Source organism: Vipera ursinii (genome assembly GCF_947247035.1).
Source record: "Vipera ursinii genome assembly, chromosome: 6".
NCBI classification, from domain to species: domain Eukaryota; kingdom Metazoa; phylum Chordata; class Lepidosauria; order Squamata; family Viperidae; genus Vipera; species Vipera ursinii.
Window position 1 is genome coordinate 25,104,667 of NC_139515.1, and position 23,172 is coordinate 25,127,838.

Genomic DNA, 23,172 nt, shown 5'->3' on the forward strand with positions numbered 1-23,172 from the left:
AATCGTTCAAGATCACTTTTTGATACCTGACAACGATCAAGTTCCTGAAGAGCAGAAGTCAAACGAGAGCGTAGTGAATCAAGTTCTATTCCCAATCTTTCTTTATTTTCCTTGATATGTTCCAATTTGGATGCTACCATTGCAACCTCAGTTTTTGATACATTTATTTGGGAGGCAGCTGAGAGAAGGGGGTGGCAGAGGCTGGATCCCCCGAAAGAAGTCTCTGCCAAAACGAGAGAATGGAGCGGTGGAAGCTTGCCGCCCATTCTCTCGGCAGAGACTTCTTTCGGGGGATCCAGCTTCTGCCGCACCGCACCGAGAGAACAGCAAGCCGCCCCGTTCTCTCGGCGGAGCGCTCCACCGCCCCATTCTCTTGGCGGCTTGCCGCCCCGTTCTCTCGTCTTGGTGGAGACTTCTTTTGGGGTGGCAAGCTGCCGAGAATGGGGCGATGGAGCGCTCCGCCAAGAGAATGGGGCGGCTTGCTGTTCTCGGCGCGGCAGAGGCTGGATCCCCCAAAAGAAGTCACCGCCGAGAGAATGGGTGGCAAGCCTCCACCGCCCCATTCTCTCGGTGGAGCGCTGTTCTCTCGATGCGGCGCGGCAGAAGCTGGATCCCCGAAAGAAGTCTCTGCCGAGAGAATGGGTGGCAAGCCTCCACCGCCCCATTCTCTCGGTGGAGTGCTCCACCGCCCCATTCTCTCGGTGGAGGCTTGCAGAGGTGGCGGTGGAGCTGCGCACGCAGCTCTCCAAACCGTCGCCGCCTGTTTGGAGAGCTGCTGCCTTGTCAAACATGGATGAAGGCAGCAGCTCTCTAAACAGGGCAGTGGAGGTTTGGAGAGCTGCGCTTGCAGCTCTCCAACCCGTCGCTCTCCAAACCTCCACTGCCCCGTTTGGAGAGCTGTTGCCTTGTCAAACATGGACGAAGGCATCAGCTCTCCAAACGGACGGCGGTGGTTTGGAGAGCTGCGCGCACGCAGCTCCCCAAACCTCCGCCACCCCATTCTCTCAATGGGACTTTTTTACTCCCACTTTTTTTCCAGAATGGCAGAGCAGGACAGGGAGCCGCAGCAGATGGCTTAAAGAGCCGCATGCGGCTCCGGAGCCGTGGGTTGCCGACCCGTGCTCTATGGGATAGGAGTGTCCAATAATACGTAGCCTCTTCTCAACTCAGTCAATATCTCACTGATGGCCCTCCCAAATTGAAAACAATCCTGTGCAAATGGTCTAGAAGTGGTACCAATTACTAGAACTTTATGAAAGTCATCTTTTGCAACTGCAGAACATATCTCCCATAGAAATTTTATTAAATTTATATTTACAAGTTATTTTGATATGACCTATCAGGTATACATTATTATTTCTTGCCAGTGTGTAACAAAACCGCTATCACCAATATGGACCATAAATACCAAGCATAATCATGTGTCATAATCAGCATTACTGATTAAAAGGACCATAATTCTACCAAATCTTTAAATACAGATACAAATAAAAATACTATTTTGAGACTGAATAAGGTACAGCACATCTGAAGTGGGGTAGGAAGGTACTCCAGAGAATGGATGACAATTTTTTTTCCAAAGCTGGTATCAAATTAATGTCCATAGTAGTGACCCGATCAAGCAGGAACAATGATTTTCTTTCAATTACCATTCTCAAGTATCAATGCAATAAGTTATTTAAATTTTTGAATTTGGAATTGTTAATTTCTGATTCTAGTCTGGTGTCAAATTGATACCTACGGTACACTTCTTTTAGCAGTGCTGTTATACAGTACAACAAAGCACAACTTAATCTAATATAATTTCATAGTATTTGTAAAAACCTTACAAGGTGCCAATTTCACAATTCTGTTGTTCTGCTGGAAGAGAAGTTAGTTCAGTTGAATTGCACAGTTGCAAAGTTACCCCATGGAAACAGCTCCAGTGGAAACTCCTAAATTTAATCTGCAAGCTACAATCTGCCTGGTTTAAGTAGGGTATTTTCAGGTCACGTGACTAACAGGTTCTCTCCAGGAACATCATTATGAATAAAGCTCCCAGAGGTATCTGTTAGCTCAAGAATATGTGTACATGATTAAAAACAATTCATTGGTTCTAATAGATTCTATAATTTCTAAACAAGTAACAGTTCATTATAATATTTACTAATTTGAATACACTACAGATGTATAGACTTTCACTCTCAGGATTTTACCAATTCCCCATTGCTAAGGAATCTAAGAATTAAGTCCATGAATTTGGAATATTAAGACTGAGGAAGGCAACCTATCATGCTAGGAAGGAATTTTTAATATTAAAATTGGGTGTGGACAGACAAAGGACAGGAGAGATATATACCGTAATCTTATACTTATTTGTATAATAAATTTTATTAAATTTGTTTTTATATAATGAATCATAGATTGGAAAAAACAGATTAGAATAACAAAATTAAAACTTTGTGCTTTGGTGCCAAGATATATGTCAGGAAACATATAAGAAAATAGTATGTCTTGATGGTTTAACTTACAGGGAATCATATAAATGTGAGTTAAAGCTCCATAAATTTAATTACTACACAGAATCAGAAAGCCTTTCTGGTACCATTTTTGTCCCAAAAACAGAGCGTTTAGTTTTTCCTTTATATACAGTCATGGCCGAAATTGTTGGTACCCCAGAAATTTTTCAAGAAAATCAAGTACCGTATTTCTCACAGAAAAGTATTGCAGGAACACATGTTTTGCTATACACAGGTTTATTCCCTTTGTGTGTATTGGAACACAACAAAAAAGGGAGGAAAAAAAGCAAATTGGACATAATGTCAAACAAAACTCCAAAAATGGGCCGGACAAAATTATTGGCACCCGTAACTTAATATTTAGTTGCACACCCTTTGGAAAAAATAACTGAAATCAGTCGCTTCCTATAACCATCAATAAGCTTCTTACACCTCTCACCCGGAATTTTGGACCACTCTTCCTTTGCAAACTGCTCCAGGTCTCTCTTATTGGAAGGGCGCCTTTTCCCAACAGCAATTTTAAGATCTCTCCACAGGTGTTCAATGGGATTCAGATCTGGACTCATTGCTGGCCACTTCAGAACTCTCCAGTGCTTTCTTGCCATCCATTTCTGGGTGCTTTTTGATGTATGTTTGGGGTCATTGTCCTGCTGGAAGACCCAAGATCTCGGACGCAAACCCAGCTTTCTGACACTGGGCTCTACAGTGCAACCCAAAATCCTTTGGTAATCCTCAGATTTCATGATGCCTTGCACACATTCAAGGCACCCAGTGCCAGAGGCAGCAAAACAACCCCAAAACATCATTGAACCTCCACCACATTTCACTGTAGGTACTGTGTTCTTTTCTTTGTAGGCCTCATTTCGTTTTCGGTAAACAGGAGAATGATGTGCTTTACCAAAAAGCTCTATCTTGGTCTCATCTGTCCACAAGACGTTTTCCCAGAAGGATTTTGGCTTACTCAAGTACATTTTTGCAAACTGTAATCTTGCTTTTTTATGTCTCTTTGTCAGCAGTGGGGTCCTCCTGGGTCTCCTGCCATAGCGTTTCATTTCATTTAAATGTCGATGGATAGTTCGCGCTGACACTGATGCTCCCTGAGCCTGCAGGACAGCTTGCATTCCTTTGGAACTTGTTTGGGGCTGCTTATCCACCATCCGGACTATCCTGCGTTGCAACCTTTCATCAATTTTTCTCTTCTGTCCACGACCAGGGAGATTTGCTACAGTGCCATGGGTTGCAAACTTCTTGATAATGTTGCACACTGTGGACAAAGGCAAATCTAGATCTCTGGAGATGGACTTGTAACCTTGAGATTGTTGATATTTGTCCACAATTTTGGTTCTCAAGTCCTCAGACAGTTCTCTTCTCCTCTTTCTGTTGTCCATGCTTAGTGTGACACACAATGCAAAGACTAAGTGAACTTCTCTCCTTTTTATCTGCTTTCAGGTGTATTTTTTATATTGCCCACAACAGTTACTTGCCCCAGGTGAGCTTAAAGGAGCATCACATGCTTGAAACAATCTTGTTTACCCACAATTTTGAAAGGGTGCCAATAATTTTAACCGGCCCATTTTTGGAGTTTTGTTTGACATTATGTCCAATTTGCTTTTTTTCCTCCCTTTTTTTGTTGTGTTCCAATACACACAAAGGGAATAAACCTGTGTATAGTAAAACATGTGTTCCTGCAATACTTTTCTGTGAGAAATACTTGATTTTCTGGAAAAATTTCTGGGGTGCCAACAATTTCGGCCATGACTGTATACACCATTGAGTTCCATAATTCACAACTACAAAATAAACAGTTAATGATACAGGATAAATATTCCTTCATTTCATTTTAATGATAGCTAGCTAGTATTAAACGTGCCTTTAATTTCAGAACTAAATGTTAAAATTTGTTTCAGCCATATAATACAAACAAATATCAATATTAAAATGAACTTTGCATACTTACCTTGCCTTTACTTTTAAATTCTTTGATGATTTTGTGTTCACTATATTGCTGACCTATAATAAAAATGTTGGATAACATACTTGTAATTATTATAATTTGTTAGTTGCACTGCACTCTGAAAACCTTTCCGAGATATGTTTGTCTTAAGATGAGGTTGAATATAGATAATTGTTTCACAGTGAAGGTGAATTTTGAATATTACCAAATAAAAAATTCCAGGCATAGCAAGTGAACCTTGTACATAAAGAATAAAGTTGTACTCAATAGCTTTTATCTGTTAATTTCCTACTCAAATTTGTTTGTTCTATAAAGAAAAGCATAAAATGTAGTACAACTTATTTTTGCCTAATTCTGCTATTCCATGTTGTCCTCATATACCATGAGCATACGGTATATATTTATAAGAAATGAGTAGCTTCTCATATATACAGTGTATTCAGAAAGTTTCAGACCCCCTTCACTTTTGTCAATTTGTTATACTGCAACCAGATTCTACAGTTGTTGAAATTCATTTTTTACTCATTAAACTCAATACCCCATAATGACAAAGTGAAAACAGAATTTTAGAAATGCCGGTAAATTTATTAAAAAGAAAAAAACCTGAAAGATTACATTGGCATAAGTATTCAGACCCTTTGCAACAACTCTTGATCATTGCTGACATGTTCCTACACCTTGCTTGGAGTCGACCTAAGGTAAATTAAATTGATTGGATATGATTTGGAAAGGCACACAACTCTCTATAGAAGGCCTCCCAGCTGACAAGGCATAGTGTAGCAGAGCAAAAGCCATGAGGTCAAAGGAACTGCCTGTAGAGCTCAGAGTCAGGATTATTGCAAGGCATGGATCTAGGGAAGGCTACAATAAAATTTCTGCTGCACTGAAGATTCCTAAAAGCACAGTGGCCTACATAATTCTCAAATGGAAGAAATTTGGCACAACCAGGACTTTTCTAACAGATTGCCTGGTCAAACTGAGCAATCATGGGAGAAGGGTCTTGGTAAGAGAGGTGACCAAAGAACCTGATAGTCACTCTGACTGAGCTCCAAAGATCCTGTGTGGAGATGGGACAGAGTTCTAGAAGAACCACCATCACTGCAGCCCTCCACCAATCTGGCTTTATGGCAGAATGGCTAGAATTCTTCAGTGCAAAACACACAAAAATCTGCTTGGAGCTTGCAAAAAAGCACCTGAAGGATTTTCAGACTACAAGGAGCAAAATTCTCTGGTCTGATTAAACCAAGATTGAACTGTTTGGCCTCAATTCTTGACGTTATGTCTGAAAGAAACCAGGCATCGCTCAACTCCTGCCTAATATCATCCCAACAGCGAAGCATGGTGGTGGCAGCATCATACTGTGAGGGTATTTTTCAGCAATAGGGACTGGGAGACTGGTCAGGGTTGAGGGAAAGCTGAATGGAGCAAAGTACAGGGATATCCTCAATGAAAACCTGTTCCACAGCACTCAGGAGCTCAGACTGGGCTGAAGGTTCACTTTTCAACATGACAATGATCCTAGCACATAGCCAAGACAACACAGGAGTAGCTGAGGAACAACTCTGTGAATGTCCTAGAGTGGCCCTGCCAGAGCCCTGGCTTGAACCCTATTGAACATCTCTAGAGGGACCTGAAAATGGCTGTCCACCAACAGTCAGCATCCAACCTGACAGAGCTTGAGAAGATTTGCAAGGAAGAATGGCAGAAAATCCCCCAAACCAGGTGTGCAAAGATTGTTGTGTGTTATCCAAAAAGACTCCAGACTGTAATTGCTACCAAAGCTGCTTCAACAAAGTAATGAGTGAAGAGTCTGAATACGTACGCCAATGTGATATTTCAGTTCTTTTTAATAAATTTCCAGACATTTCTAAAATTTTGTTTTTACTTTGTCATTATAGGGTACTCAGTGCGGATTAAAAAAAGAATTGAATTTCAACAACTGTGGAATCAGGCTGCAGCATAACAAAATTGACAAAAGTCAAGAGGGTCTGAATACTTTCTGAATACACTGTACTTCTGAATATCATTTTAGGATACTGAAAAATAGATATGTAAAAAGGCAGAAACGACAGTTTCACCAACTTAGTTTCATGTATGTAGCTCCTGATATGCATTTTCAGTCTGAGGTCTTGTAGTTCATTCTATTTGGGTCCATTCTTTTGTACACATAAGGGAATTTAATATGGAGTATTTTAAATATTATTGCAGTTTTTTTCAGTCAAAGTATCTATAACTTAGAATATAATTACGAGCAATTCAAAACCCCAAATTTTGATTTCTCTATTTCTTAATGGAGCACAAGGTCCGATTTCATTTTTAGACAGCTTCCAGGTTTACATGGTTATCCATTAGGTTTATGCAAAGCAATTCAGATTAATCTTCACAAACAGATTTGTGAATGAAGACAAATGTTGAATCTTCCCATCAAAGGAAAAATGCAATGGAATTTGCTTTGTATTGTTTTAAAACAAAAGTATCCCTGTAACAAGCCAAAGTCAGAAGAATCTTATTCACAAGAATTTTGGGTAAGAAAAACCCAAAGTGGCTTTTTGTGAGAGTATGCGATAGTAAACAGAAAGGTATATTCTTGGGCACAAGTTCCCAAAATTTTGGTGAGCTTACTGGAGGAAGTGTCTTCCAGTAACATATGCCAAATCTGACTGGTACATCTGAACAAAAATTAGAGGATATGCAGAGGTGATCACTTGATTTGGAAAGCAGCTTCAAAGGAAACCTGCACTTAAACCTTTATTGAAATTAAATTCAAATATAAATATTTTGTCACTAGATTTTAGCTATACAATCTTATGGGTGCTGGGTCATCCATTCACTATGGAATGAAGAAACAAATGACTGAAACAACTGCAGAATTCTACCCAGGAAAGGACATACTGCTTTGTTTTTTTCTTTCAGTTACTATTGCCTGTGGACTAATGTATTAATGAAATATAAGAAGAAAAAATCAATAAAATTTCATCCTCTATCTGTAGGCAATGGAAGGCTTTATTAGATTTCAATCTTCTCTAGGAAGGAATTTTTTTTCTACAGAAAAAGAAAAAAAACTTGCTTTCTAATTAGCAAAACATTATAATAAACTATCATTCTGAGTCACTTCGGGATGTCAGAATGTTTCCAGTAGAAGAGTGGAAGAAACAATGAATTATTTGTTTCGGATTAGGGTTATCTAAATTGTGATCAGAATTATTCTCCCTCCTCTTGCACAAAATTTTGATTTTTTCCTATTTGAGATGAGGCAGGGAGAAAAACAGGCAAGAAACGCAGCTGGGGAAGTGTCATCCTTCATGAGGAATGAAGAAATGCACCACTGCCTGGAAGTGGCCAGCACATGGCCCTCGCCTACTTCACATATCCATCTTGGTGGGCTCTGGGGGAGGGGATGCCATGAGCAGCATGAGAGTCGATGTTACCTGCACAGTGCTGCCCAGCCCCCAGCCTGCCCGGTTTTGGCAGGCAGTGGGGCACTTTCCTGACAGTGCCGAGAGGCTGAGCCGAATGGCACGAATCTGAAGAGAAGCACAACGCTGCCCAGGCCCTAGCCTGCCCAAAGTAGGCACGGTCACATGTTGGCCACTTCCAGGCGATGGTGCATTTCTTCATTCCTCACAAAGGGTGATACCTCCCCAGCTTGCGCCCAGGGGGCAGTGCCGATGCGGCATGGGCAGGTCCCTCACTGTTTCCAGATGGCCTTGTGAAGCTAAGACTGAATGTATTTCAGCATAGATGACCACCATGAAATTGTACATTGGCTCCCAGCTGGCCTGGGCCAGGGCAAAGGCAGCAGGGGCCGTTCCCTCATTGTTTCCAGAATGGCTTCGCGGGCCACCTGAAACCACTTCGCGGGCTGGATCCGCCCCCCGGGCCTTGTGTTTGACATGTCTGGGTTAGGCTGAAACCGGAAATAAGATCTGTCCCGTGTTTGGGACTTAAGCAAGTGCATTCTAAATACTTAACAAACATTTAACATATATATATATACATACACACACACACACACACACACACACACACACACACACACACAGAGTCATGGCCGAAATTGTTGGTACCCCAGAACTTTTTCCAGAAAATCAAGTATTTCTCACAAAAAAGCATTGCACGAACACATGTTTTGCTATACACAGGTTTATTCCCTTTGTGTGTATTGGAACACAACAAAAAAGGGAGGAAAGAAAGCAAATTGGACATAATGTCAAACAAAACTCCAAAAATGGGCTGGACAAAATTACTGGCACCCTTAACTTAATATTTGGTTGCACACCCTTTGGAAAAAATAACTGAAATCAGTCGCTTCCTATAACCATCAATAAGCTTCTTACACCTCTCACCAAGAATTTTGGACCACTCTTCCTTTGCAAACTGCTCCAGGTCTCTCTTATTGAAAGGGCGCCTTTTCCCAACAGCAATTTTAAGATCTCTCCACAGGTGTTCAATGGGATTCAGATCTGGACTCATTGCTGGCCACTTCAGAACTCTCCAGTGCTTTCTTGCCATCCATTTCTGGGTGCTTTTTGACGTATGTTTGGGGTCATTGTCCTGCTGGAAGACCCAAGATCTCGGACGCAAACCCAGCTTTCTGACACTGGGCTCTACAGTGCGACCCAAAATCCTTTGGTAATCCTCAGATTTCATGATGCCTTGCACACATTCAAGGCACCCAGTACCAGAGGCAGCAAAACAACCCCAAAACATCATTGAACCTCCACCACATTTCACTGTAGGTACTGTGTTCTTTTCTTTGTAGGCCTCATTTTGTTTTCGGTAAACAGGAGAATGATGTGCTTTACCAAAAAGCTCTATCTTGGTCTCATCTGTCCACAAGACGTTTTCCCAGAAGGATTTTGGCTTACTCAAGTACATTTTTGCAAACTGTAATCATGCTTTTTTATGTCTCTTTGTCAGCAGTGGGGTCCTCCTGGGTCTCCTGCCACAGCATTTCATTTCATTTAAATGTTGACGGATAGTTCGCGCTGACACTGATGCTCCCTGAACCTGCAGGACAGCTTGCATTCCTTTGGAACTTGTTTGGGGCTGCTTATCCACCATCCGGACTATCCTGCGTTGCAACCTTTCATCAATTTTTCTCTTCTGTCCACGACCAGGGAGATTTGCTACAGTGCCATGGGTTGCAAACTTCTTGATAATGTTGCGCACTGTGGACAAAGGCAAATCTAGATCTCTGGAGATGGACTTGTAACCTTGAGATTGTTGATATTTGTCCACAATTTTGGTTCTCAAGTCCTCAGACAGTTCTCTTCTCCTTTCTGTTGTCCATGCTTAGTGTGGCACACACAGACACACAATGCAAAGACTAAGTGAACTTCTCTCCTTTTTATCTGCTTTCAGGTGTGATTTTTATATTGCCCACAACAGTTACTTGCCCCAGGTGTGTTTAAAGGAGCATCACATGCTTGAAACAATCTTGTTTACCCACAATTTTGAAAGGGTGCCAAAAATTTTATCCGGCCCATTTTTGGAGTTTTGTTTGACATTATGTCCAATTTGCTTTTTTTCCTCCCTTTTTTTGTTGTGTTCCAATACACACAAAGGGAATAAACCTGTGTATAGCAAAACATGTGTTCCTGTAATACTTTTCTGTGAGAAATACTTGATTTTCTGGAAAAATTTCTGGGGTGCCAACAATTTCGGCCATGACTGTACATACACACACATATATATATATATACACACACACACTTATTGCAAAAGTTATACACACACACACACACATATACACACACACTCGTGTGTGTGTGTGTGTGTGTGTGTGTGTGTGTGTGTGTAACTTGTGCAATAAGGCATAACTTGAATCAGGCAGACCCAGGATAAAGTTTTACTCAGTTATGGAAATTTGCTGGCAATATATCCATTATATTTTCTATATTTAAATGACTGAAAAACATTTACAATATTTATATATGTTAATATATCAAAAAAGATAATTTATGACAAATTTACCATTAAATGGTTCTTCCATAATACTGTGCATGTATATTCCAGTTTTGGCAGGAGATGTAGGCAAAGAATTAACAGTTAGTTTCCTGGGGCTTTCTGAAGTACACTATTGGAAACACACATATGTGAGAAACATACATACAAATATAGTCATATACGCATTTTATTTATCTTTATATTTTTACAGAAAAGAAAGATATTTCTGAACATATTATGAAAGCTTTTAGTTACAGAGAACATAAAAGCAATTTAAGGTTTAAGTTTAGCTTTTAAGAAATGTTTGAACAGACATTCATATTATAGATTGTAAATGTTCTCATTTCAAATTATTAGAGTAGAAAAGTAGAAAAGATAAGTGGAAAGTCATTTTTAACAAAATTCAAAAAATATGATCTGTGCTACGCACTAAATTTCAAATCTCCCTTCTGAACTACCTCACACCTAGTTTAATGAAGAATGCATTCTAGAATGAGTTGGTTACAATTCAGGATCAAAAGCAAAGTGAACTGCTAGTATTCCAAAATTATAAGTATCAATTATCACTATTCTTATGTGCCATATAAGAGAAGCCATTAGAGTCTCATACAAGAAAAACATTTTAATAAATACAAAAAGAATGTATTTATAACTAAAGTAACCTTTAACCATAAAGACAATTCGTAATGCTAAACTATAGAATGTTAGATCAAGCCTTCAATATTAACACAGCTCCAACTATGGACCCTATACCATATTGATTTATATTTCATATAATTAGAAACTTACTCCTTTATTTAACTCTGTGGGCAGGATTTCAACTAAGCAATATTAAACACCATTGGTAAATTCTATGACCACACTTGTACCTACTGTGCCTTGTGGGGCAGCCTTAATTCAACGCAGCAATGAAATATCATGGAGGTGACAAAGAGACAGAATTATGTGTCTCAAGGAGGCACTTTAAGCTGATTTATCTAAATCAACCAGCACTTGCAGGAAAGCGAAGTAGTAAGTTCACGTTGCTTTTAATAATAAGGGTGCTATAGAGCTATGCATACAGGTTTAAGCGATAATTTACTTAAATCCTTATTGAAGTGAAGGACTTCATTTCATTTTGATTTTAAGAATCAAATGTATAGACAGAGCATGTCTATATGTTTCCTCAAACATAACGTATTTCAAAAAAGTGGCTTATTCTCATTACCTATTGTAAATTATATTATTATTATTGATCATCGCACAGTCAGCCAGATGTTCAGACTGGATTTGGCATTTTTGTCTACCTATCGAGTCCTTACCAAGTACCTGGGATAGGCAGATGTGGATGTTTGATGGTATTACAAATATTGTCGCAGGATGGAAGCAGTTCCCAGTAAGGCTGCCTTTTGCAATCGACTAATGGGGAATTTGTCAATGCCAATGGTGTTCTACTTTGTCATGCTGCTGCTTGTAGTCAGTCTGTGCGATCTTCTTGCAGCAGCTTACCAAGTGGCCCACTGTTTCTTCAGCTTCTTTGCATAGGCGGCACTTACTGTGTGTTGCTGTCTTCTCAATTTAGACTTTGTATGCATTTGTCCTTAAGGCTTGGTCTTGTGCAGCCAGAATTAGTCCCTCGGTCTCTTTCTTCAACTTTCCTGCTCTTAGCCATTGCCAAGTCTTGTTATTATCTGCTTTCCCAGCTATTTTTTTAATGTACTGGCCATGTAGTGCTTTGTCTTCCCATGCCTCTATTCTGTTCTTCATTTAGTCTTTCTCGTAGGCCAGTTTGATCTCTCCAGTAGTCAGTAAGCCTTCCTGATATAATAATTTCAGTGCATCTTCATCATTGTCCTTCAGATATTCTTCCAAAGCCATTTTTTCTTCTTCAACCATCTGATGTACTTGCAGCATTCCACGTCCACCTATTTGCCTTGGTAGAAAGTGTCTGTCAATGTCACTGCGTGGATGAAAGGCATGATTCATTGTCATTATTTTTCTGGTCTTCCTATTCATTGCTTTTAGTTCTGGTTGAGTCCAGTCCATTGTTCCAGCTGTGTATCTAATGACTGGAATTGCCCAGGTGTTAATTTCCTTCACGGTATTTCCCCCATTGTGTTTGGACTTTCAAGATCTTCTTTACTCTCTTGATGTATTCACGTCTAATCTTTTTCTTGACTTCAGTGTGCTTGATGTTGTCAGCTTGAAGGATACCAAAGTATTTGTAGTAATCTTCCTCATACAGACTCTTAATGTTATTTTCGTGGGGCATCTTGATTCCTTCAATTTTCACTATTTTTTCTTGTTTGATAGTAAGTGTGGCACATTTGTCCAAGCCAAACTCCATTGCAATATCTTGGCTATATATCCGGACAGTGTTCAGCAGCGATTCTATTTCAGATGATTTTTTTCCATACAGCTTCAGATCATCCATGTAAAGGAGGTGGGATATAGTCTGGCATATGTTTTTGATGTTTGATAGCCATGTCCTGAGTTATACAGTATTGTTGACAGAGGAAACAGTGCAGTAACAAATAGTAGTGGTGATAATGAACCTCCTTGAAATATTCCTCTCGATATTAACCTCTCCCAGTCTTTCACCATTGACCGGCAACTGTGTCTTCCATTGTGCCATCAATTTTTGCACAAATTTTCTGATGTTTATACTGACTCCTGTTATTTCTAGGCATTTGTTTATGGAGTCATGTGGCAGAGTCAAATGCCTTTTTGTAGTCAATCCATGCCACATTCAGGTTGGTCTTCCTTTTCTTGCAGTTTTCCAAGATCATTTTGTCTATTAGGAGTTGATCTTTTGTTCCTCTGCTATTGGGGCGGTTTCCTCTCTATTCGGGTGGAAAGAGATTGTTTTCAACTAGATGCTGTTGTACTGCATCAGCTACCACACCAGTTAGCAATTTGAAAGTTGTTGATAAGCAGGTAATTGGCCTGCAGTTGCCTGGCGTTGCCCCTTTTGCTGGATTTTTCATTATTAGGTAGGTTTTCCCAGTTGTTAGCCACTTTTCAATTTCTCCTCCTTGTAGTATATTGTTGAACTGCTTGGCAATGAGTGGGTATATAATCATAATCATAATAGTAAAGTTGGAAGGGACCTTGGAGGTCATCTAGTCCAACCCCCTGCTCAGGCAGGAAACCCTTGGTGGAGCAGTGGGCTAATGCCTCCTTAAGTAACACCAGCTGCCTGCAATTAGTGCAGGTTCGCGTCCCACCAGGCTCAAGGTTGACTCAGCCTTCCATCCTTCCGAGGTAGGTAAAATGAGGACCCAGATTGTTGGGGGTAATAAGCTGACTTTGTAAAAATGCCGCTTGGGGGGGGCGAAAGCCCTAATAAGCAGGTATATACTCAGAATGAAGGCTATTGCTAAGCACATTGTGCTTTATATTGTAAGCCGCCCTGAGTCTTCGGAGAAGGGCGGGATATAAATGGGATTTTAAAAAAATTCAGGCAAATGGCTGTCCAGTCTCTTCTTAAAAACTTCCAGTGTTGGAGCATTCAGAGCTTCTGGAGGCAGGTTGCTCCACTGGTTAATTGTTCTAACTCTCATGAAGTTTCTCCTTAGTTCTAGGTTGCTTCTCTCCTTGATTAGTTTCCATCTGTTGCTTCTTCTCCTGCCTTCGGGCGCTTTGAAGAATAGCTTGCCTCCCTCTTCTTTGTGGCAGCCCGAGATATTGGACACTGCTATCATGTCTCCCCTAGTCCTTCTCTTCATTAAACTAGACATACCCAATTCCAGCAGCCGTTCCTTATATGTTTTAGCCTCCAAACCTCTAATCATTTTTTTTATTAAAGAGTTTTACAAAAAAAATTTACAATACATATCCCCAAAACCCACCCACCCCAAACCACCCCCTTCCCCCCACTTCCCAGAGGTTATAGATATAATATTAATAATAATAATAATCATATTCTAAATAAAAGTGTCCATTATAAAATTAACCAAATTCATAATGTGCTTTAACTCCCCTTTAACATAGATACATTCAAATTATTAAAAACATAATAACTTAAACAAAAATATAAACAATACTAATACTAAAATTAATAACAATATCCCTCTAAAATCTACTCATAAGCTAAGTGGAACTTTTTAGTCCCATATTTATTCTGAATATAATCTATCCATCTTCTCCAAACTGAAATATATCTTTCTTGTGAGTGATCCTTCAAATAAGCAGAAATCTTAGACATTTCTGCAAGATTCGATACTTTAAGTACCCATTCTTCTATAGTAGGCAAACTATCCTTCTTCCAGTATGGTCCCACCAGTAACCGTGCTCTAATCATTTTTGTTGCTCTTCTCTGTACTCTTTCCAGAGTCTCAACATCTTTTTTACATTGTGGTGACCAAAACTGGATGGAGTATTCCAAGTGTGGCCTTATCAAGGCATTGTAAAGTGGTATTAATACTTCACATGATTTTGATTCTATTCCTGTTACTGCAGCCTAGCACTGTGTTGGCTTTTTTGGCAGCTGCAGCACACTGCTGGCTCATATTTAAGTGATTGTCCACTAGGACTCCGAGATCCCTCTCAGTTACTATTATTGAGCAAGGTACCACCTATACTATACCTGTACATTTGGTTTTTCTTGCCTAAATGTAGAACCTTACTTTTTTCACCACTGAATTTCATTTTGTTAGGTAGCGTCCAGTGTTCAAGTCTGTCCAGATCCTCCTGTATCTTAAGCCTGTCTTCTGGAGTGTTGGCTATTCCTGCCAGCTTGGTGCTGTCTGCAAATTTGATGAGTTCCCCATCTATCCCTTTGTCCAAATCGTTGATGAAGATGTTGAAGAGCACTGGGCCCAGAACAGAGCCCTGGGGCACCCCACTACACACTTTCCTCCATGTAGATGCGGTTCCATTGAGGACCACACGCTGGGTACGGCCGGTCAGCCAGCTACAAATCCATCTGGGGGTGATGCTGTTTAACCCACATTTTTCTATCTTATCAAGTAGTATGTTGTGATCTACTTTATCAAATGCCTTACTGAAGTCCAAGTAAATTATATCCACAGCATTCCTCTGATCCACTAATTTTGTCACTTGGTCAAAGAATGCAATAAGATTTGTCTGTCATGATCTGTTTTTGCCAAACCCATATTGACTTTTAGTAATGACTTTGTTTCAGCCAAAACCCACGCAGTTCATTTTCACCTGGTGCTGACCAATTTTTGATATTCCTTGCTCTTTTTTCTACCATTTTTGTCGTTATTACTAGTTCTTTCATTTCAACTTCTGTTTTATTTGCATCCACCTCTTTTAACAAAGCCGCATCCTTGTTGTGTTTCTTTGGGTTATCCCATATCTGCTTCCAGAACTGCACTGTGTCTTCCTTGTCAGGTACTGACTGATTCATTGCAGATTATTATTATTATTATTAAATTTCTATCTATCTCTATTTCTCCATCTATTGAGAGAGAGAGATCAATACATGGAAAATTTTACCTATATAATATCTATATAGGGAGATGAGTTCCTAGAATTCTGTATATAAATAAATGGTTTGAAATTAGAAAAAATATTTTTGTCACTGGCCACTTTGAGAATGCAAAATACAAAATGGGTAAAGCTTATGGGTAATTGTGTGGAAAAGAACTCAAACTAAACTCCTTGGAGCTTCAAAAATTATTCTGATTTAATAAGAAATGTTCTGTGCTTAGGAAAATAACTATATATATCCATAAACACTAGAACAGACATGTCAAACTCGCGATGTCACGTGATGTATTGGAGCTTTTTCTCCATTGCCGGAAATGGGGTGGGCGCAGTTTCTTGATGACGCGTCCGGCCTGTGGGACGGCAGTTTGACACCCTTACACTAGAAGCTAAAACTGATTAATACAAGAAACAATATATCAAAACAGATTTTAAAATGGAAGTATTTCTTTGAACTCATAGAGCACAGAAAATTTTTAAAACCTACTTCTGAATCCCATGGAGATTCTGTACAGTTCTCCTCTTCATCTTTGTCCATGCCCAAAGTTGATTTAGCTGTAAAATAAAATAGTAAATTCTTTACAAAACACTTAGTATTCATTATTCAAAAACTGAGATTGTGGCAATTCAGATTTGAAAAGTATTGTCAGATGCTGTTCATTCCTCCACCTCCGTATTTGTTTGGTTGTGCCAATTTATCATTCCTCAGTCCTATTCTTATAGTCACACCTTGCTAAAGCAAGACAAAAGAGTTAACTAGATTATAGTGCAATTATTTAATTTAAATACGGTAATTAAATGTTTCTCATAGCTATGTCGTTCTGACATTAGCTATGCACACTACTTTTACTAAATATTGCTGAGGAGTTAAAGCAAAATTAATTGTATTCTTGGTCAGCCCCCAAATTAAAAAGAAGTTTCCACAAAAGAAAACAACCTTCTCCTGACACAGATTTTTAGAAACCAGCCACAGCATTTTTTAAACATAGAGCATGAAAAATGAAATGTAACATGATAGCATCCCAACAGATGTCCAGTTCATAATAAAGCATTTACTTACAAACAGGCTATTTCCAAAAACAATTTTGTTTATATATTTTAATCTTTTAATATTAAACTGTATTAAAAATAATGGCAATAACCAATTAATTATTTGTTTTATGAATTTTAATTATTAAACTATTAGCTTAATGAAACTGTAATGGATAAACATATAAAGTGACTTTATTAGATCTAATTTGCATGTGATGCAGATTACTTAAGATAACTAAAACTTATACCTTTTGGTGAAAGACTCCAAGACTGCCTACAAACAATACTTTTTTTATTGGCAATATCCTGTTCACCACGTTCATCATCTTTTGAAGATTTCTCCTAACAGAAAGAACAACATTCAGTATTTATTGTACATATCAGTTGGAAATTGTAATGTTCTTTTATTACTTTAAATAAGTATTTAGAATTTATGAATAAAATTTTAATCTATGTGATTTTATCAGGGAGTCATAAACTGTCTGGGATATTGCCAAGAATATATACGGTAATCACAAATGTACTGACTCTCCCAGGACTCCAAAATATTAAAATTATTTAACAGCCTATGCTTAAAAATACAATATTAAATTCCTATCAAACAATCATGAGAAGTAAATGCATCAATTTAATTTTTAATATGATAAATATAGATATGTATAGCCCATGCAAACAAAAGCTCTTTTGGGGACCTCCATAATTTTTACAAATGGGAAAGGGTCCTGAGAGAAAAAAGTTTAAGAAACACTGAACTACTAAAGCAGGGGTGTCAAACTGCCGGCCCACAGGCCGGACATGTCAACCAGAAGCCACGCCCACCCGTCGGCAATGGCAAAACTGTCCCGATACATCTTGAGACGTCACGTGACGTCGCGAGTTTGACATGTCTATAAAGTATCCTCAGTGTAATGTAAAGTATGACATGTTATAATACCAGAAAAAAATGTTATAATACCAAGACCATAAATTATACATTTATTTATTTATTGTGTATATTATGTAGTTATTATTACCATCAACAAAATAATGGTTATTACTATCATTTTATTAATCAATAAAACAATTACAGTATTAATCAATCTATAAAAAATATAATTGTGTTATAGTATGAATCTGTATGCCTTGTTTTCTTTGTAGCATCTTCCAAAAAATTTACAATTAAAATTATAAAATTAATTTTGAGAAAAAATTAGAAGCCATTCTTAAAGACTGATATGCAGTATGGGGGTGTGTGTAAGTGTACTAACATGCCTATTGTCCGTCACATTTTAGCTTTTTCATTTTGCTTATTCAAATTTATATTTTTTGTTTGATGAATGAATGAATGAACATTGGGTATTCTAGCCATAAGTAATTTTGGCTTCATAGAATAAAATCAGCACCTTGAATTGTATATACTGTAGAACTAAACTATTAAGCCCGTTTGGATATTTTCACTTCATTTGAATATTATCAAATCTCTGCATTAATCTGGATTCTTTACTCTAAATCAGCGGTCCCCAACCTTTTCAGTATGGTGGCCCAGCCTAGCATGGGGGGGGGGCTGTGAATGGCAGGCACATGCACAGCTCCATTTGTGTCAGTGGTGTATATGCGTGCCCTCCACTTGCACAAATGGAGATTGTGCACAAGCGGAGGTTGCTTGCACTTACGTGCAAAACTCCACTTGTGTGAGCGGCAAACACTTCTGCTTGTGAGTAAAGCTCTACTTACGTGAGTGGAGAGTACTTGCGCTCATGAAGCTCCACTCCTGCAAATGGAGCTTCACATGTGAGCCCAAGCGCCCTCTGCTCAAAAGTGGAACTTCATGCGTGTGCTTGCCCATTCTCCCATGGTTCGGTTTCGAACAGGCTGCAGCCCGGGAGCTAGTGTGCCCTAGTCTAAATGATTAGGAATGGATTTTATTTCTGCTGTGCCATTAAAGTATCATTAATGAACAAACTTGTTAAAGTACAGTTTTTTATTTATGAAATCCAATTTTATTAAAAACATTTTCCCTTTGCAATAGATTCACTTACTTTCAAATCAGATTGGAAAGTTTTCAGATTTTCATCCTCACTATGTTTATATATTGTTGGCTCATATATTGCTTCTTCGTTTTTTTTTGAATCCATACATTCCTTTTCTCCAGGGTTCTGATATCCTGCAAAATCAGGATTCCTATTCTGTTGTATATTCGTGGTTTTTCCAAGTTCTGCTTCTGATCCACAATTACGATTTTCAATATCATCCAGAAGGGAATCCATGCCATTTTCATGGGAGTTAGTAGAGAAAGTAAAGAGTGTAGTTTTTCCAACATTCTCCAAAGAAAAAACATTTTTGCAAAACCGTTTTTGATTTTCATATGACAATTTATTATTATTATCAGTGTCCTGGGGTTTTTGTAACTTCTGAATTTGATTTTCATAACTAGATCTTTTTTCAATTGAATGTTCAGGCAGTTTCCTATTTACCTTGTTAGTAATTGCATGGTCACGTGAAGATTCAGAATGACCAGAAATAAAAGCTTCACAAATATTAGTACCACCTTGCATCTTGTCATTTTGTACATTGCATTCTTCATTATTACACTTAAAAAGATTTGCTTCCCTCTCGTGTTCATTTTCTCTGGAATGTTCTTTCCCTCCTGATGTGTCAACATATTCTTCTTCCTTATTTTCTGCCTTGCTCCAAATTTGTTTTATGTTTTCTTCCTCCCCTTCTGTATTGCAGTGCTCCTCCATTTCTTTTACTTTTTCCTCCTCCTCCTCTTCTTCGTTCTCCTCCTCTTCTTTTTCATTTTTCTTCTCTTTTTTCCTCTTCCCATTAAATTCTTCTTCCTTACTGCTTGCAAAAGAACTGTCAGAATCATTTAATTCTTGCTTATTGGGATTAATCTTTTTTTTAAAATTCCATTTATATCCCGCCCTTCTCCGAAAACTCAGGGCGGCTTACAAGCGTAGCAGTAGCCTTCATTCTATGTATATGCCTGCTTATTATTAGGGCTTTCCCCCCCCCCCCCAGCGGCATTATTACAAAGTCAGCTTATTGCCCCAAACAATCTGGGTCCTCATTTTACCTACCTCGGAAGGATGGAAGGGTTTTTGCATATTTCTTTTAATAATTTCTTTTGACTGATTTTTGTTTTCATTGTCTTCACAAAATCACATGTGGGTATAAAAATATACAATAAATAATACAATACAATGGATGAATTTAAACTTATTACCTGTTTAGAATGCAAGGTTCTCTGGGAACATTTAGAAAAGGAGCCAGGAGAGGAATGGATAGAATGAGGAAAGGTTTTGACTTGGAACAAAGGCTTAGGAAGGGATTCATTGCATTCTTCAAATTCACAATCTGCTTTATTTTGCTGTGAACTGCCTAAGACTTCTGTTTGGATGGCGCAATCTTTCTCATCTACTGCATCAAAATACAAATACACACAGCGATTAAAAATTTTTTAATGTTTTCTGTAGATAGGCAGTATAATCATAACTTATTTTTCCAAGCAACTTACAATTTTTCAAGAAGTCCCGTGCACCTTTGATTAGCTGAGCCAAACTTGTTTTTTCTGGTTTCTAAGAATGAAAGTTGAAGCAGACAGAAGTTTTCACTGTAACAAGCATTTCTATACTATCTTTACATTTTGCTCTTCTTCCAAAAAACCTTGATTGATAAATGTTATCAACCCTCCCCTTTCCTACTTTATTCTGTAACCAACGTATGAGCTAAGTGAAACTTAAAACAGTGTGTCTTCCTGGTCTAGTCCAAACTTCTACCCACACTGACAAAATCATATTATTTTAATTTTAACCACCTGGCTAGGGTGCTTTAATTTGGAATACAGCATTAAGCAGGAGATAGAATTGATGAATAAATGGCCCCTTTCAATTCTGATTCTATGCATATTTTTCAAATGACAGTCATCCAAATACTAGTACAAAACCATACTCACTCCTGAGCTCAACACAGCTTTTTCAAATGGCTTCAGCTTAGAAAATCCTGTTCCAATATTTTTGTTCCAAATTCAGAACCAAACTTTTTGTTCTAAGCTTGGGGTATTTTGTTCTATATCAGGGGTCCCCACCCCGGTCCGTAGACTAGTACCGGGCTGCGGCATGCCAGCAACTGGTCCACACAAACAAGCAAACCCCCATCCATGAGATGTAGGCAGCACACAAAACCACGCACCCTCTGGTCCACAGAAAAATCTTTCTCCATGGAAATGGTTCCTGGTGCCCAAAAGGTTGGGGACCTCTGTTCTATACGATTTTAGGTCCAGTGACTGGCTAGTTTTAAATACTTACATATAATGAAGACTTGTAGAATTATCAACCAATAAAATAGCAAGTTCATCCTATTCTTGCTACTATTCATTGGAAGTAAAGGGCAGAAATGCTGAAGAACAATTAAATTTAGAGAATAGAAACAATTGCAGAATTATTGATTATAGAGAAGTCCCAGTTAATGGATGGTAATGTAATGTTATCTTTATGAGATTTCTATCCTTTTTTCCAGCAATTTCCCAACTGCAAAAGTATGAAATTGCATTATAAATATTGCTGTGATGTTGAGCTTTCGAGGTTCTAAATGCAACCTTTGGTTTTTTAATTGAACTTAACAAAGTGAGTAAGTTTTTGCTATTGAACCCAGTCTACCATCTGTTGTCTATTTCTTCTCTGGGCTCAGTTCTGTGGCTGCTTCCATAGGTCTACCAGGTTGCAAAATATGGACTTAATTGCTGTTTAGATTGTTTGCTATAGGAATTATTTTTAACGTTTTAATCTGTTTTCCTGTAGAATGGGTATTAGTGGAGTTCGAATGGCCTGCTCTGCCTCCTATTTTTGTGAAACTAGAACAAAAAACAAAGCATTTGTTTTAAATTCTCATCATTCTCCACAGTGGAACATCATGAATTATTTTCTTTCACATGAAATAGTTAAAAGTATTTTGAATGTTGCTGTATCATAAACAAGGCACATGAATCTTTCTGATGGAACCATCCCAAAAGGATCTGTTTTGTTCTGATTGCAGGTCAAAATACGTTTTCTGATTCAGGTGCTCCCTTATTGGGCGTTTTTCAGTAGTATCCACATTCTTGAAACTAGGATAGCATACTGTATTCAAACTGCTCTACTTGTTCCCTTATTCTATGGCTGCACTCACTCTTCAGATTAAAACCTTTTGCTTTAGTTTTTCAATAATTTCATTTAGGATCTCATCTGTAAAGTCTGAATACTGATTAGCTATAACAATCAATAGCAATAGCACTTAGATTTATATAACGTTTCATAGTGCTTTACAGCCCTTTCTAAGTGGTTCACAAAGTCAGCATATTGCTTCCGACAATCTGGGTCCTCATTTTACCGACCTCAAAAGGATGGAAGGCTGAGTCAACCTTGAGCTGGTAAGAATCAAACTGCCAAACTGAAGGCAGTCGGCCGTCAGCAGAAGTAGCCTGTAGTCCTGCATTCTAACCACTGCGTCACCACGGCTCAAGCTGTATGTATTGCATTAAACTTAGGATCTGAATTGTAGTTCATATTTTCTTTCCATCCAAACAAGTATTAATTAGTATCATAACAAGACTGTCATTGTTAGTGGTTTTGAGTATTCATTGTACAAAATCCTACCTTGGGACTGCAGCCTAGATCCTCTTCTTCTGAAGAAAGCCAGCTATCATCATCTGCTTTTTCAGAATTGCTTAAACAGAAATGCATATATATACAAAAATAAGAATCTATCTCTTTCTGGAACTTCCTGAATTTAAATCGAAATTTAAATCCTACCTTACTGAATCTCCAGAAGAGTGGTTGTCAATAACTGTAAAAAACCCAAACAAAGAAAAATAAAAATGCAGAAAATAAAGTGACAAAATTATAAAAACATTTGATATTAAGGTACTTCAAACTACATCAGTTTAAATGAAGAAAAATACCTTAAAAATAAAAAACAACTTCCTCAGTTAGCAAACATTATTTAACTAGATTTTTGTATCTATTGTGAGGCCTTCCAATTTTTAAACTGGAAGTTATATTTGGTATAAATATTTGTATTCCGTCGCATCTTAGATTGTATAGAAGTTCATGATGTAACAATTTTACTGCTTGTTTTATGGAATTTCCATTTCAATATTAATTTTTTATTTGGTTCAATAAAAGAATGACATTATATGTTATTCTAAGAGTGAAATATGAAAACGGGCTTGTATGCACAAAAAACCCATAAGCATTCAGCAATCTCATATAGAATGAGACCAATTTTTATACTAATAAGACCTAAGCATATGATTAGATTAACAAACTGCATAAAGTTACTATGGTG

The 23,172-nt window shown here is 38.2% G+C and overlaps 1 protein-coding gene across 1 annotated transcript in view; it reads right to left on the reverse strand.

Moving 5' to 3' along the window:
- Positions 1-22,650, reverse strand: part of LOC310642791 (ankyrin repeat domain-containing protein 26-like) — a 58,994-nt gene extending 36,344 nt beyond the window's left edge. Inside the window, exons 1-7 of the mRNA XM_083366717.1 lie at positions 22,638-22,650; positions 20,366-20,426; positions 20,075-20,265; positions 17,115-17,208; positions 16,322-16,389; positions 10,429-10,531; positions 4,456-4,508 (exon numbers count right to left, since the gene is read on the reverse strand). Coding sequence (XP_083222843.1) covers positions 4,456-4,508; positions 10,429-10,531; positions 16,322-16,372 — 207 coding nt within the window. The 5' untranslated portion in view covers positions 16,373-16,389; positions 17,115-17,208; positions 20,075-20,265; positions 20,366-20,426; positions 22,638-22,650. The remainder of the gene's footprint in view (positions 1-4,455; positions 4,509-10,428; positions 10,532-16,321; positions 16,390-17,114; positions 17,209-20,074; positions 20,266-20,365; positions 20,427-22,637) is intronic.
- Between the last annotated feature and the right edge of the window lie 522 nt (positions 22,651-23,172).